Genomic DNA, 17,890 nt, shown 5'->3' on the forward strand with positions numbered 1-17,890 from the left:
TACAGCAATTAAAAGTTAAGACTTTCTCAGTGTCCTTTGGACCCAGGGTACGCATATTAGGTTAATAGCGAATACATGCTATTACGTCAATCTTAACGGTACGGCACGTATCTTACAACTGGTCACAAACATAAGTAAATGGATTTTTGTTCAATCTTTCTGTGTCTATTATTGCTGTAAACGGTGTCGACATTAGAGTGTTTCGTGGTGCCCTTGGAGGAATACCACACTGGTATTTTGGTCATTGTAACTATATACATATTTATAAGCTTAGTTATCAGTTTCTTTTGAAAGTGTCTTGAGAATTATGGCAGCAACAGTGTTCAGTGTTTTTTTATGGCATTTTGTCCCTTTCTGGTCGTGTCCAGGTCATCAAGATGCTGGTGATAGTGGTGGCCCTCTTCGCACTCTGCTGGCTGCCCTTACAGACCTACAACCTGCTGCAGGACATCTATCCACAGATCAATGGGTGAGCTATGATGGTTTCTCTAATATATCTTCTTACGACATCACATACAACATTTGACCCTTGATTCTACTACACTCCTGGAAATGGAAAAAAGAACACATTGACACCGGTGTGTCAGACCCACCATACTTGCTCCGGACACTGCGAGAGGGCTGTACAAGCAATGACCACACGCACGGCACAGCGGACACACCAGGAACCGCGGTGTGCACTGCCGCCGTCAGTGTCAGCCAGTTTGCCGTGGCATACGGAGCTCCATCGCAGTCTTTAACACGGGTAGCATGCCGCGACAGTGTGGACGTGAACCGTATGTGCAGTTGACGGACTTTGAGCGAGGGCGTATAGTGGGCATGCGGGAGGCCGGGTGGACGTACCGCCGAATTGCTCAACACGTGGGGCGTGAGGTCTCCACAGTACATCGATGTTGTCGCCAGTGGTCGGTGGAAGGTGTACGTGCCCGTCGACCTGGGACCGGACCGCAGCGACGCACGGATGCACGCCAAGACCGTAGGATCCTACGCAGTGCCGTAGGGGACCGCACCGCCACTTCCCAGCAAATTAGGGACACTGTTGCTCCTGGGGTATCGGCGAGGACCATTCGCAACCGTCCCCATGAAGCTGGGCTACGGTCCCGCACACCGTTAGGCCGTCTTCCGCTCACGCCCCAACATCGTGCAGCCCGCCTCCAGTGCTGTCGCGACAGGCGTGAATGGAGGGACGAATGGAGGCGTGTCGTCTTCAGCGATGAGAGTCGCTTCTGCCTTGGTGCCAATGATGGTCGTATGCGTGTTTGGCGCCGTGCAGGTGAGCGCCACAATCAGGGCTGCATACGACCGAGGCACACAGGGCCAACAGCCGGCATCATGGTGTGGGGAGCGATCTCCTACACTGGCCGTACACCACTGGTGATCGTCGAGGGGACACTGAATAGTGCACGGTACATCCAAACCGTCATCGAACCCATCGTTCTACCATTCCTAGACCGGCAAGGGAACTTGCTGTTCCAACAGGACAATGCACGTCCGCATGTACCCCGTGCCACCCAACGTGCTCTAGAAGGTGTAAGTGAACTACCCTGGCCAGCAAGATCTCCGGATCTGTCCCCCATTGAGCATGTTTGGGACTGGATGAAGCGTCGTCTCACGCGGTCTGCACGTCCAGCACGAACGCTGGTCCAACCGAGGCGCCAGGTGGAAATGGCATGGCAAGCCGTTCCACAGGACTACATCCAGCATCTCTACGATCGTCTCCATGGGAGAATAGCAGCCTGCATTGCTGCGAAAGGTGGATATACACTGTACTAGTGCCGACATTGTGCATGCTCTGTTGCCTGTGTCTATGTGCCTGTGGTTCTGTCAGTGTGATGATGTGATGTATCTGACCCCAGGAATGTGTCAATAAAGTTTCCCCTTCCTGGGACAATGAATTCACGGTGTTCTTATTTCAATTTCCAGGAGTGTAATTTGTAAATTAACTGGACCATGTTTGTGCTGTTAAACTGAATCACTGGTATCAACGAGTGGTTATGTATTCCATCCAATGTTACACTTTATCTCTTCCGTCTAACTGCTTTCAGATTCAAGTGTTTAAAGTGTATGCATCTTAGCAACACGAGCTTCATTCACGTTTCGTGATTTTGTGTAAGCTGTGAGAACGCGTGAAAGAGAGAACTTAGTAACGGTCTACTGACAGCCATCCAGAATGGGAGATTAGCAGCACAGCAGGGGTCGACTAATTTGGACTGAACACCTGCGGCCAAGCCCTGCATCAGTAGGTACTGGGATGATGCTGTCGGTGGGGTATCCCGACTGTACAAGGAAGTAGTGCCTACGAGTCAGAGCTCTTTCAAGAAACGTGAAGGTGAACATTAGACAATTAAGTTGTGCTAAATTGATTAGCATTTTCGTTGCGTACCAAGTGTCATAAGCAGTTGGGTTCATGGAAGCTGGCTGTTTCACACGGGTCCAGGGAGGTGACGCTTTTTGTCGAACTTTGTGTCACCGTTCATACGGTACTTAGCGCTGTTAATTAACCATTTAGCCACTGTGATAGAAAATTTTAACCTGAAGCATGGAAAAGTATCGCTACTAGTTCGGGAAAGGATTGCTTTCCAGTTGCACACTATTTCTGTTTAGCTTTTCTGGTATTCGCATCATTTGTTTTAACAGGTAGATGAAGAACTTCTCCAGTTTATAAAGGGATCGACATTACCATTTTTGTGATATTTTTTCATATATTTTGCACACAGTATGCCCTATAACCAGCAAATAATTCTGGAATTTAGTCTTCACAGTTACCATGTAGCTGCACCACAATATAATTTATCAACAACTACATGTGTTCGTTGTAAAACCATTAAAAACAGAGTCTGAAACTTAGACGTATATATAGAGTGTACAACAATAATTCATCATATAAAACTGAAAACAGGGTCTGCATGTCGTCATGGGTTATCTTTTTCCACAAACATATGGTAATCTACTGTTGTAATTTTGTTACACATCAGAGAAAGGGGGTGTCCTTAAGGGAACTGCACATGGCTGGCTGGGATATATACTGCTGCACCGCTCAATTGATATTTGTGGTAAGTTCCTATGGGATGAAACTGCTGAGGTCATCGGTCCCTAGGCTTACACAATGCTCAATCTAACTTAAACTAACTTACACTATGGACAACACACACACACACACACAGACACACAGACACACACACACACACACACACACACACACACACACACACACACATTCCGAAAGGAGGACTCGAACCTCTGACAAGGGGGAGTCGCGCGAACCGTGGCAAGGCTTCTGAGACCGCGTGGCATCACAGTTCGGGACTGCGTTTGTGTTGGGAATTGGCGACTGAATCCTTGGGACAGGGTGTTGGACCAGCTACTTTTTGCTCTGTAACGGAGTACGGATTTGAGACATTATTTCGTCATACTTCGTTAGGGTCATGATCATCTTGGCTGTAGATCAGCTCCAGAGCTGCTGCAGCACCAAGGGATTAACATCATTTTCTCTGAACAGAGCGAAATGAAGAACACCCAAAATACGTTCTTGTCACTGCTGGCAATGATACATCAGCATTTTAGTTGAGTTGCAGGCAAACTATTAATAGAAATACGTGAGAATTTTACAGTGAAAAAAGAGCCAGTCTGCAGATTCCAGGAGGACACAAGTGTAGTCGTGCGTTGTTGATCCGTTACATACAGGGTGTAAATTTTAAGTTGACAAACCAGAATAACTCGATAAATAAGCTTCACACGAAGAAATGTGTAGAATCCAAAGTTGATTATTTTCGAGGGGGACATTTGCTGGTGCTAAAGTTAGCCTACCATCCTAGCCCCCTGCGGGGGGTGGGGGGGGGGAGAGGCTGGGGGGGGGGGAGGTGGCGTGAGGCAATTCAAGAAAATCCATGTTCGCATTTTTGCGTGGAAAATGGTTACCGATTAATAAAAGATACTTACTTACTTCATAAATGTTGATTCGCTAAAACTAAAACTCTCCCTCTCTCCCCATAGGGTGGGGTTTGAGAGAGAGGAATTAGAGTCTTACAAATGTTTACCCAAATATTAATTTTTTCCGCAGATTCGGATAAGATTTGTTTGTTTCGTGGTCATGAGGCCACACAACTTTTAATTATCAAGCAAATCATCTGACTAGCTAACTAACTAACCAAATATCCTACTTACCAAAAACTTACGGGCTTCGTGACCCCGGGTTCCTGAGCTGGGGACTGGTAAGCGCCACCAGTCCTCTGTCACCCTAAGCTCTGGTTACACTTCAACGACCACCGTGCGGTGCAGCGGTGGAATGTTTTGTGTTTCAGAGAACGGGGTCTGGACTGCGAGGAAGGTACCCACCTATATTAAAAAAGCCCTCAACCTCAACGTGTGCTGAGGAGGTGAATGGCTGTTGATGTGAAACAGTCTTTAGTGAGCGACCTCTGGGGTACCTGCCGCACCCCAGTTGAATTAGGCTTCCTCGGGGATGCAGGGTTCTGCCTGGATCGATGGTTATTTCCCTAGCGTCTCGTGGGATCCTTATGGAACTCTATCGTGCAACTACTACTCCTGACAGGATGGGTGTACCGTCAGGCAACACCGACACACATTCCTCAAAGAGAGCTCGGTTGGTCAGTCCTCCCGAAAAGAAGTCTCCGAGTAATAGTAACAGGGCATTAATGTGCCATAACACTTTCATTGTAATAAAGCGAAACGGGCTAAGCTTTGAGAAGATGTCCCCTTTCTATATTAACAAGGCATTGGAAGGTATTGCTGGGTCTCTGAAAAGTGTAAAACGACTACGTAATGAAACGGTTTTCGTTGAAACTGCTAATTCCTCACAAACATCTAAGCTTCTGGGTTGTAAGACCTTAGGTGACTTCCCAATCGAGGCTGAATTGCATAACACCCTTAACTGTAGTAATGGCGTGGTTACCTGCTCAGATGTAATGGAAATGGACCCTTCGGAGTGGAAGCACGTGGGCATCACGGAGGTGCAGAATTATATGAGGAGAGTCAATGGAAAATTGAAAAAATCGGCAACGTTTATTCTAACGTTTAGTACTCCCGAATTACCGGAAAATATCCTTGCCGGCTATATCCGCCTTAAGGTTCGCCCGTTTGTTCCGAACCCCATGCGATGCTATAAATGTCAAAGATTTGGCCATACCACTATGGGATGTAGCGGGAAGGCTACGTGAGGCAATTGTGGAGACTCCGGTCACGAGTCAGGGATTTCTTGTGCACTTCCTCCGAATTGTGTTAACTGCTCTTGGGATCACCCAGTGTGGAGCAGAAAGTGAGGGGTTTACAACGAGGAAAAGAATATTCAAGAGTTGGAAGTACAGAGACGCATACCCTATGGTGAAGCTAAAAGGCTTACAAAGCCGTGCAACCACCGGTTTTTGCAACTTCTTTTGCATCAGCCCTTAAAACACCAATTGCTAAGTGCGATGCCTTTACACAAACTGAGACCACATTTTCAAGTACGAGCACATGCACTTGTCGCTGTACCTGTGGGGGAAACGCTCCACTTGCAACTGATGTCGCTCGGAAGCCGTTAGCAGTAGAATTAACACCTAAGTCACATACCACTTCCCAACTTCAGAAGTCACCTAAGCCATCCCAGCAACCCTGACAGCCTCCTATCAGTAAAGAAAAACGTCCTTCTAAAAGTAGTTCTACGTCCAAGAAAGCGGTAGGTAAGCCTTCGGATCGACGAGCGCTCTCCCTTTGTCATGGCGAATATGCTCTTGAAGATATGACCTCCCCAGTAAATCAGCGCCTCCGAGGGAGAAAGAAAAGAACCACCACCGCTAACCACTGGCTTCCATAGGGACTTCTGTGTTGCAGTGGAATTTGAAATGATATCGCTCACATTTGGAAGAATTGCAGCTGCTGGTCCAGGATAAATCTTTCTGCATCTGCTTACAAGAAACGCATCTTAAAGTCGCAGACATACCTACATTATGGGGCTACCACGTATACAGGAAAGACGATACTACTGTAGGCAGGGCTATAGGTTGAGTGGCGACTTTTCTTGATGACGGATACCACTCCTGTCCCTCTTACCACGACCATCCAAACAATTGTTGTGAAAGTTCTCTCACCGTTTACTATCACAGTGTGTTCTTTGTACCTGCCCCCCCCCCCCCTCACCCATGACGCTTTGGTTGCGGACGCACCGGCAGACCTCTTCCAGGTACTGCCGCACCCATTCCTTCTTGTGGGGGACTTCAATGCCCAAATGTGCTGTGGGGCTCGGTTACTACTTGCTCCAGGGGTCGGATAATCGAGCGACTCGTCCATTCTGAGGATATCTGCCCTCTGAAAGAGGGTCAGATGACTCAGCTACAGTTTTTTTCAGCTATTGATCTTTGATTCTGTTTCTCAGCTATTGCAGATTCAATTCAGTGGGAAGTGGCTCCAGATTTACATTCTAGTGACCACTTCCCAATGTGGATTCTTCTGCCGTCTAGAACAGTGACCAGCAGTAGACCACGCGGGTGGATGATACAAAGGTCAAATTGGTTACAGTACAGTCGACAGGCTATTTTTGAACGAAAAGGTTGTGCACAAGAGGTAGTGGCCCATATCACTCATGAGATCCAAAGTACTGCCACAGAGTCCATCCCAAGCTCTAGTAACCACCTCGGACGACGGTCTGAACCTTGGTGGAATGACGACTGTTCATTGGCAATCAGGGCCAGATGCATAGCTCTTCGGAACTTCAAACGGTGTCCAACTACAGACAATATTCATGTCTTCAGGTCTGCGAGAGCATGGCGAGTGATCAAAGAACGGAAGAGGGCTTCCTGGAGGGAATTCACAACTTCCATTAATCGGTCCACTTGGGAATCCTTTGGTATCTTCTGTCCTCTTCTTCATTCTAAACAATATTTTTGTATTTCATTTTCAAAATTTAAACTTCATGTAAATTTATGTTAAACGGTTTGGGAAAGATGCCATAAAGAAAAGAAAAGAGAGATAAATAGCGAACAAAGGTAACCAAGTAAAAGAAAACAAAATTAAAGAGACAAAAACAAAACACCCGACCCGACTCCACGTGGCGGGACACGGCCAACGGGCAACGGTGCGATTGGATGCGGGAACTGGTGTGGAGGTTCAGCCATGTCAGCGCCCATATACCGATCGCAACGGCTAAGTGGTCAATAAAGACTCACCTTAAGCAATTAGGTCGTGGGTCGTAAAATCAGGGTGGCAAGTGAAATAAATTAGACGGATTTCAGGCAAGGGTAGTTCATATCCCCTTACGGCCTTGTCCAACAATGGGGTCTTGGTGGACACGCCAGAAGAGATTGCTCACGTTTTAGCTGAACGCTTCTTTACTGTGACTAAGTCATCCAGACAAGCTCCTGCTGTTCAGGTATTCCGCCGGACTGCAGATATGGGGAAGCTCATTTTTTTCTCGTGTAATGAAGAAGTCTACAACCTTCCATTCTCTATGTGGGAACTGGAATCAGTTTATCTGCAACCAGAGACACTGCTCCAGAACCTGATGAGATCCATTATACCATGCTTCATCTGTGCCCTAAAGCGAAAGGTCAGCTCCTCTCTTGTTTGAATCAGATTTGGTTTGATGGACAGTACCCAGCGACTTGGAGGCAATCTTAATTCCATTCTGGAAACCAGATAAGGACCGTAGCTCCTCTAACAGTGTCGCCCTTACTGGTTTTATGGGTAAGATGGTCAACGCATGGTCAACCGCCGCATCGTCTGGCTGCTCGAGTCGCGAGGTTACATGAGCCGCTCCCAGTGTGGTTTCAGGCGCTACCGTTCCACTCTTGACAACTTAATTCTACTGGAGACGCCGATACCATTTAGCTTGTGTGTTTTTTGACCTCGAAAAAGCATATGACACTACTTGGAGGTACAACATCCTTCGCCAACTTCATGAATGGGAACTACGTGGACGCCTGCCGCTTCTCATCCAATCCTTTCTCGAGGACAGGCCATTTCGTTATCGCATTGGCGATGCCATGTCTGATTGCTATGTTCAGAAGACTGGTGTGCCCCAGGGCAGTGTCCTCAGTGTCACATTGTTTGCCATCGGTATAAATGGCATTTCCTCTGCAGTCAGGAGTCCTATCAAATGCTCTTTGTTTGTGTGTTTTGCAAACTTCTGCTCTTCCTCTGATCTTATGACGACGAGGAGGCAGCTACAACTGAGCATTAGGAGGCTGGAAACCTGGGCCCAGACAACTGGTTTTCAGCTCTCACCTGAGAAGACTGTATGTGTCAATTTAATCATGTTCGTCGAAGGTTTAACCAACCAGAGCTTACAATGGGGGACCGTATTTTACTTACAGTGCGCTTTTGGGTTTATTATTCTACTCGAAATTAACATGGTTCCCACACATGAAAGACCTACGAACAAAGAGCTTCCGGTTGTTGAACATTTTGAAATGCCTTGGCTGCAAAATTTGGAGAGCTGACAGGTCCCACCTCCTACACTCCTACAGGGCATTTGTTCGATCACGCTTAGATTAAGGCAGCGTGGTCTATGAATCGGTCCGTCATTGCTACCTCCGGATGTTAGATGCTATCCACCATACGGGCAATCGGATATCGACTGGAGCCTTTCGGACCACAGTCTGTGTGCAGAGGCTGGTGGACCACCACTCTGGATTCGACAACGTATCCTTTTGACTCGACAGGCGCTGAAAATCTCAGCGTCACCCCACTCATTGGCATTTAGTTCAGTGATCGGCCCCAAGCGACCCAGCCATTTGGTATAAGTGCTACGGACTGCCTCAAGGATCTGTATCTCTCGGACATGAAAATACACACCCAGGGATGGAACGCACTGCCGCCTTGGTGTCTTCGGAGGCCCAAAGTGATTTTAAGCTTGGCGCAGTACCCGAAAAATTGTACTCCAAATATGGTTTTTACAACTTTTTTTCGTCTATTTTAAGTATGTACCATAGTTTTATCGTTATTTATGCTGATTGATCCCAGAGGGGAATGCTCTCGTTTTCTCTGTGGTTTTCCCTGATAGGGTTTTTAAAGTGCGTCTTCTAGAACAATTTAAAAATTATGATACGGAGCTATATGGGATTCTAATGGCACTGGAGTAGGTTCACAGACTTCATGGTATGAGTTTTCTTGTCCCGACTCTCTTAGTGTACTGCAAGCGCTTCACCAAATGTATCTGGTAGACCCGCTGATTCAGCTCATCCATAGCTGCTTACAGCGGCTCCAACGCCGTAGTTTGCTGGGTACCGACCACGTTGGGATACAGAGTAACGAGAAGGGTAATAAAGCTGCCAAGGAAGCATGTTGTGATGTGCTGCCCATCATTGTCCCATCCCATTGCACACCATTATCTCGTTTTCTGACAGATGCATCATCAGTGGGGAACAGAATTATTTCAGGTGTCGGACAACACATTGCGGTCGCTCAAACCGACCACAAAAGCTTGGCCGACTACGTGTCAGCCTCGCTTCTTGAAGGTGGTTTTGCTTACCAGACTGCGACTTTCACACATGGCTTCCTCCTCCGGTGGGAGGATCCACTTTTCTGTGAAGTTCGCGGCGTGCCACTTTCAGTTCAGCATATTGTGGCTATGTGTGTCCAGTATACTGATATTGGGACAGCCCTTGGTCGCGCAGGAGATCTGCCCACCGTCCTCGCAGATAGCGATACCAGTGTTAACAGAGTGGTGAAATTTTGTGAACTATCAGTGCTCTTCCCTAAACTGATGGGGAAGGGCAGCAGACTTTAATACGTTATAAAATGCTCTGCATGTGAGGACAACCTTCGTCCCCACCCACGAGATTTCAAGTTGAGTTTTCGTCAGGGTGCTGATGACCGTGAAGTCGAGCGCACCCTCAACGCAACTCATCATCAGCACCCAGCGAATAGGCAGCCTGGCATAACAGGGATGATATTTGGGAACAGTATCAGTCTGCTTTGCAGGGCGCACTACTTAGAAGGGACAAGGATTTGCTGGGCCTTGATGTGTAAGCGGCCCTACATAACAGACGAATTATGTGAGAAGTATCAGTCTGCTTTATTGAGCTGCATTGCGTGACAGCCTGTAGAACAGGAGCAAATAAATAATGTTGAGGCCCATGATTTACAGGCTTCCCTGCACAGATGTGTTGTGGGAGCTTTCTTTGCTGAACTGTACTGCAGGGACTACATGCGCCATTTAGCAAGGCACGGGACAGTTTGAAATGGATAGAGTGGGGGCGTGGATGAAGCGATGTGGCGGAGGAAATAGAGACAAAGAGGGGACGAGTGGGACATGTGTGAGGCAGGTGGAAGGTGTCCAGGTGTAGAGGGTAGGTGGAAAGGGAAGAGAGGGTGAAGGAAAGAGAGAGGGGTATAGTCAGAGGGAGAGGGGAGGTAGATATGGTCAGAGAAAGGGCATGGAGGAAATGGACAAACAGAAGGGGAGGAGGCGGTATGATCAATATACACTCCTGGAAATGGAAAAAAGAACACATTGACACCGGAGTGTCAGACCCACCATACTTGCTCCGGACACTGCGAGAGGGCTGTACAAGCAATGATCACACGCACGGCACAGCGGACACACCAGGAACCGCGGTGTTGGCCGTCGAATGGTGCTAGCTGCGCAGCATTTGTGCACCGCCGCCGTCAGTGTCAGCCAGTTTGCCGTGGCATACGGAGCTCCATCGCAGTCTTTAACACTGGTAGTATGCCGCGACAGCGTGGACGTGAACCGTATGTGCAGTTGACGGACTTTGAGCGAGGGCGTATAGTGGGCATGCGGGAGGCCGGGTGGACGTACCGCCGAATTGCTCAACACGTGGAGCGTGAGGTCTCCACAGTGCATCGATGTTGTCGCCAGTGGTCGGTGGAAGGTGCACGTGCCCGTCGACCTGGGACCGGACCGCAGCGACGCACGGATGCACGCCAAGACCGTAGGATCCTACGCAGTGCCGTAGGGGACCGCACCGCCACTTCCCAGCAAATTAGGGACACTGTTGCTCCTGGGGTATCGGTGAGGACCATTCGCAACCGTCTCCATGAAGCTGGGCTACGGTCCCGCACACGCCCCAACATCGTGCAGCCCGCCTCCAGTGGTGTCGCGACAGGCGTGAATGGAGGGACGAATGGAGACGTGTCGTCTTCAGCGATGAGTATCGCTTCTGCCTTGGTGCCAATGATGGTCGTATGCGTGTTTGGCGCCGTGCAGGTGAGCGCCATAATCAGGACTGCATACGACCGAGGAACACCGGGCCAACACCCGGCATCATGGTGTGGAGAGCGATCTCCTACACTGGCCGTACACCACTGGTGATCGTCGAGGGGACACTGAATAGTGCACGGTACATCCAAACCGTCATCGAACCCATCGTTCTACCATTCCTAGACCGGCAAGGGAACTTGCTGTTCCAACAGGACAATGCACGTCCGCATGTATCCCGTGCCACCCAATGTGCTCTAGAAGGTGTAAGTCAACTACCCTGGCCAGCAAGATCTCCGGATCTGTCCCCCATTGAGCATGTTTGGGACTGGATGAAGCGTCGTCTCACGCAGTCTGCACGTCCAGCACGAACGCTGGTCCAACTGAGGCGCCAGGTGGAAATGGCATGGCAAGCCGTTCCACAGGACTACATCCAGCATGGGGAGAATAGCAGCCTGCATTGCTGCGAAAGGTGGATATACACTGTACCAGTGCCGACATTGTGCATGCTGCCTGTGTCTATGTGCCTGTGGTTCTGTCAGTGTGATCATGTGATGTATCTGACCCCAGGAATGTGTCAATAAAGTTCCCCCTTCCTGGGACAATGAATTCACGGTGTTCTTATTTCAATTTCCAGGAGTGTACATGTTGAATGCACATATAGGCGAGGCTGTGGAGAAAAGTGTAGTTACACAAAAGAATTCTCTCGTCTAGATTCACAGGAAATTAATGAATTTCTACATTTGCTCATAATTACTTTGGACCGTAATCAGTCTGTCTTAAAAGACACCATATGTGGACAAACTGATGGATTAGCCATGGGATCCCCCATTGCGAGTATAGTATCTAACATTTACATTAATCACATTGAACATCAGTTTCTTTGAAGCTACCCACAACACCTTCAAGGAGGAGTGTGTTACCAAAGACACGTAAATAACATCTTACTTTTGTATAACGGGACCGACGCCCAGCAGCAACTTTTTCAACATGCCTTTGACAAAATGCACCCCAAGAATCAGTGTACAGTAGAACACCACTTTAGCTTTAAACTCCCATTCTTGGATTTGTAACTCTCATTACAGGACAGTAAAGTTCACTTTAATATACTTAGGAAACCAACCACGACTAGTTATGTTATTCATTGCTCCTCAGGTCATCCAAGGCAGCAAAAAATCGCAGCTCTTCGTGCAATGCTTTACCGCGTAGCTAGAGTCCCTCTCTCAAAACGAAACTACCGGTGTCACCATTGTCTCTGATGAACCCTCGCTGGTTTCTGTTGCTGATGAGATCTTGTATCCACTCATGTCTAGGAACCTATTCCATTTGCTCGTCCCTTCGTTGAAGTCTGCAGTGAGACACTGTGTCAAATGATTTTGGGAAATCTAGAAATACGTGATTAGCCCGTTGGCATTCATCGATAGCTCACAGTATATTATGTGAGGAAGAGCAAACTGAGTTACGCAGGAGCGATGCTTTCTAAAACAGTGCTGATTCATGCCAGAAGCTTTCTGTGTCAGAGAAATCTGTCATAGTCGAACTCAGAATAATTTCACGAATTCTACAGCAAACTCATGTTAAAGATAGTAGTTTTGCGGGTCTGTTCTTCAATCCTTCTTATATACAGGAGTCACTGGCACTTTTATCCATTCGCTAGGGACTTCGCGCTGAGCAACAGATTCCCGATAAACGAAACGCAAGTAAAGGCCACTGCCGTAGAATACTTCTGTAAAACCGAATTGGCAACATATTTTATTTTCCACTCCTTTAGCTGTTTGTCTACAGTAGGGTTGCTTATTTGTATATCGTCGATACGGGAGTGTGATGATCAAACGACGGTGTGTTTGTACGTATCTCCTGAGTAAACTATATCTGTATGTCAGCTATATATTTCTACATATTTGGAGATATGAAAGAACGCTTAAACTTCTGACGAAAGTGATTTATAATCTACATTGACATTTAGTTCTGTTCGTTTCAATGAAGTGAAGTCGAACAGGAATTAGCTGCTTTGAGTAAAGAAAACGTTTCCTTCAATTATGTTCATGATGTACATTTTCCTACTTCCTATTATTTACGATTCCTGATATAGGAACTGTTACCAAGATATATTCTGACTCCCACAGAACATACCTTAATCCTGTGGACAGAAACAGACAATACTTAGAAGAAAAAATAAATTTATGACTGTCTATAGAGGGCATGTGGTAGCGTTATTAGAAATCGATGTTAAACCAATGATGACAAGAAGGCAGCGCAACGGTTACAATGCAACCATGCGTGACCACCATGTACAAGGAAGTCATGTTTTTCAGGACAGCCACCAGTTGCACTCATTATCATTATACTTAGTTGGAGTGTACTGCGTGCAGCTAGTGGCTATCCTGAAAAATCTGATATTAACAGTCGCAGTTTCCCTTGCAGACAAAGTCTCCTCTCGCTACAAGGGAACTGTACTTTGGATTCATTGCACCAACTGCATTCTGGTTTTAATTCTAAGAAAAACAAAATGTAATGAATCACTGATTTCTCGACAAGTAACGTCCAGCTTTCTGCAGGTACCACTACATCAACATCATCTGGTTCTGCTGTGACTGGTTGGCGATGAGCAACAGCTGCTACAATCCGTTCGTCTACGGAATCTACAACGTGAGTACCTTTTTAAATATCTTTAAGGGCCTCACTTTGTTTTTACTTTTACAAACCGCTGTTGTGAAAGAGCTACACTCATAGAAACAATACGTCAACGTAAATATTTTGATGGTTAACATCTTAGCGAAGATTTACAGATAAAACTATTGTAATGAAAGAAAAGGAGAAAAACACTTACAAGGTTAACACAGGCGTTACGTGTTAACATCGCAAAGGAAACTGATATGGGAGCGGACGAAAGTGGGTTATGCGTGAAGGTTATTTTCAATTTAGAGTGTAGTTTAGAATTTTTCTGATTTCTGGCCACGTATGACTCTTAAAACTCTGCAACTGCTAATTGTAACTGATCTCACCGATCCTGGTCGCTTAGTAATTAACAGCTGGGTTTAGTTAAATTACACAACTAGCCAGCAGAACAAAAATCTGATAACTCTGTAGCCGTAGATGGCCTCCCTGAACATAAATTATTAAAAGAACTCAAAAAGCTTTCGACAACGTCTCAGGATCTCACTTGGTTGAGCATTTCCATCATGTAATTTCTGTTTAAATTCTGAACAAGACTTTTTCGGATTAGTAAGAATTCGACACTTTTCCGAACGTTTAGTATTCTTGTAGCGTACGTAAACGCTCTGTTTTCGACTACTGCAATGAGTAACGAGATGCATTATACTTTCTTGAAATTACTCGTATCGTTCATATTTACGTCACCTTGGGCATCAACTATTTAGTTGATGTCTTGCGCACCATAATGTACGAGAGGCTATAGTACAAACGCTAGACAAGCGGAAGTTGTGCGGTGAGGTTTACACCAGCATACATCAGCTGCGCGACGGGCAGGAGAAAGAGCTGATATGAAGCACTGTACCAAGAAGTCATATTGCAAGTATACCTTATGAAAGTCATCAGTCACTGTAATTCACTATTTCTTTTCTAACATAAGAACACTTCAGATGCACTGATCCGTAATGTATTGACAAGTTGAAGGGGAAACGAAATTAATTCTTCTTTTGAAATGATAATTAAATGGACACCCTAGCTGCAAACAGGCGTTGATGTACTTCATTGGGTCCCCGAACGGGACCCGAACCCGGGATCTCCTGCTTACATGGCAGACGCTCTATCCATCTGAGCAACCGGGGGCACAGAGGACAGTGTGCTTGCAGGGACTTACCCCTTGCACGCTCCCCGTGAGACCCACATTCCCAACATGTCCACACCACTACATTCGTAGTGCGCCTAATAGATGTTTGCCAATCATACTGATTACTCTTGGCAGATTAATCTACCAAGTCCCGTACAAGTTCGCGCACAGCGTGTGCGTTCGCACAAGAAGAACAATGGCCGGGAAGGCATATTTTAACTATATATGACGGTAGTATCTGTTCCCGAAAGAACAGTTACCGTAGATTACCATGCGGCTTTACTAGAAATGAAATGATAATTAAATGGATACCCTAGCTGTCTAGCTGCAGCTAGGGTGTCCATTTAATTGTCATTTCATTTCTAGCAATGATGCATGGTAATCTACGGTAACTGATCTTTCGGGAACATATACTACCGTCATATATAATTCTTCTTTTACTCAAGACAACCTCCGTGAACAATATAACATTTCTTGCTTCAATACTAGTCGTATTCCTCGTATGCGACTCTGGCATTACGTGTGTTACATTTTCCTTTCTGTAGTGATTCATTTTCATGTACCATTTCCACTTCTGTACATGTTCCCATATCCAAGAAAATTATAATTTCAAGACAGAAAAGCAGTGGACAGACGTTCTGCATCCTTGATGCTCTTGATTCTCCACATAAGGCAGATAGAGAGGCACGAATCTTTAAAGAGTAAGTACAGGTCAGTACAATTGGGAGCTTACTGTTCAGAGAACCCTTCACGTGGCATAGTGTGGGCGGCTTTGAACGTGCTGTTCTCGATGAACTTTTAAAGAGCTATTACATTTCTCATGTAACATCACTTCTTACTAGTAGACTGTTTTAATTGGTAGGCATTAGCATGAGATCTACCAAGAACCCTGAAAGGTCAGTAGTAGATGTGCATGTACTTCTTACTTTTCTCTGTGAGTTTATCATTTATCTTTAATTTTTGCTTAATAAAAGTCCAGTTTTGAAACATCCATGCCGTGTCAGTTGTATACCTTACGTTGACATGCGGAAGTGTTTTTTATTTTTGTCCTACGTTAAAATTTTAAAAATTGTTAATTTCTCCATTGAAAACAAATTGTGTTCCAGCTGTCAAACCAAAAGCTCCATCGGTGCGCAACCACTTGCTCCATCTCTGATATCAATGATTACTTGTTCAAAGTAGCAACATTAATGACCCCGCGCAATACGCTTGCCCGAGCTGTGAGTGCCACTTCTGCTCTCAGCTTTGTCTTTCGTTCACAGTCCCTTGTGGAAAATAAATGAAAATGTTACCTTCCCGAGTATTGACCTTCCTAAGGCATTCCAGGAATTTTTACATCTCAAACTGTGGCCTGTTGTCAAATAGAATTCTGTGTGGATTTCCCACTTTGGAAAAAAATAATGCTTGTCGTGAGTTTCATCCAGGCTCTTCAGAATGGCACTCTTTACTGAGTACAACTTCACAAATTTCACGAACTAATCTGCAGGAACGGACACGGTAATGCATCCACGTCTCCAGACGTACATCACATCCGGAAATGACACCTCGAACGGTTATTCAGTTTCCAGGAGTTCCATTGGCAAGCGCGTTTTCCCATATAATGTCACTGGTACCTCTCACTTTTTGACATAAAGCACGTGCAGCTTGCAACTTCACTACCTTTCTCCGGAAATTATGAAACCTTACATTCTAGGTGAAGTCTGCTGAGTATTTCTTGGCATCACAGTGTCCAGTGTATTAAACGTCCAAAAGTTTAGAGAAAAGCTGAATCTTGACTGTGTCCATTTTCCTTCTGTTAAAAATCACGGTCCAGTCACATCAACGTGACCACCACCTACTTTCGAGGTCGACGTGCAATAATTACTCACAGGCAAGAAATGACAGACACATTGCACCACAAGTAGCGGATGGTAATAAGGCGCGTCGGTTTGAGGGGGATCGGAAAACACTGTAGTCGCAATCTTCATGTAGAAACGAAGTGATATGTCAGCCGTAAAATGGGTATAATGATTCGTTTTCGCTCTTAGGGTGGAAGTAATTCCGAAACGGCTCAATCTGAAAACTATTCGACCGCTGACGTTAACGGGAGGTCTGCTATCTTTGACCCGAAAAAAGCATGTTTTTTGAGAATCTTTTTCTCGGTATGTGTTATAGATATCAATGTCAAATTTGGTCAAAATGTTTATTGATATTTCCTATACAAACTGGGATTTTGTCGACCGGAAATGTCAAAGAGCAAAGGCGGAAGTGCCGTCGGAACGAAACAAATTTTCGGTATAGGCCTTCACGAGCGGTATGTCACAGATTAGCCGGCTCGTCCGAAATCAAAACTGAGTTGACGTTAGAGAAGTATATAAGATTCTTTAGCAGTTGCACCTAGCTTAAGTTATTTGGACCATAGAAAACAGAATGGCGGCCATTTGAAAACAAATATGGTGTTATTCATCGATTTTTCGACTTCATCGGCCAAGTACAAATATTTATATTGATAGATGGGAGTAAAAGTGGTACAATGCCAAGACAATTTAGTTAGCTTCCTCGGAAACAAAGAATAATGCTAATCGGTTCAGTAGATTTAAAGTTGCCATACCGCTCGATAAAAAAAAAAAAAAAAAAAACATTTTGAGAAAAATGCTTTTGAAGTTTTGACTACATATAAATGCAATATTAAGCAACTTACATTCAATCTGCTATTACAGGTCCATAAACTAGTCTTCTTCCTCACAGAGGGCGTTCTGCTCGATCTGGGCCATCCTGCGTTGCTCCAGAGCCGCTCGTACGGCCGGTGACAGGCGGTTTTCGGCCGTTTGAATCCGGTGGTCGTCCGAATGCTTGGTGAACTGTATCGAATAGAGTCCCAGGGTGACGTCCGTCGTTGTCATGGTCTTCAGAATTGCTGAATACCCTTCGCTGAAGCTGCTCACTGCAAGGAAAGCAGCAAT

General features: G+C 45.9%; 1 protein-coding gene across 1 annotated transcript in view; it reads left to right on the plus strand.

Moving 5' to 3' along the window:
• The window catches only part of LOC126101444 (tachykinin-like peptides receptor 99D), a 263,713-nt gene that overhangs the window by 165,293 nt on the left and 80,530 nt on the right, over nt 1-17,890 (plus strand). Inside the window, exons 4-5 of the mRNA XM_049912099.1 lie at nt 369-469; nt 13,714-13,804. Of these exons, the coding sequence (XP_049768056.1) occupies nt 369-469; nt 13,714-13,804 (192 nt within the window). The remainder of the gene's footprint in view (nt 1-368; nt 470-13,713; nt 13,805-17,890) is intronic.

The sequence above is a fragment of the Schistocerca cancellata genome, chromosome 9, assembly GCF_023864275.1.
Source record: "Schistocerca cancellata isolate TAMUIC-IGC-003103 chromosome 9, iqSchCanc2.1, whole genome shotgun sequence".
Lineage (NCBI taxonomy): Eukaryota > Metazoa > Arthropoda > Insecta > Orthoptera > Acrididae > Schistocerca > Schistocerca cancellata.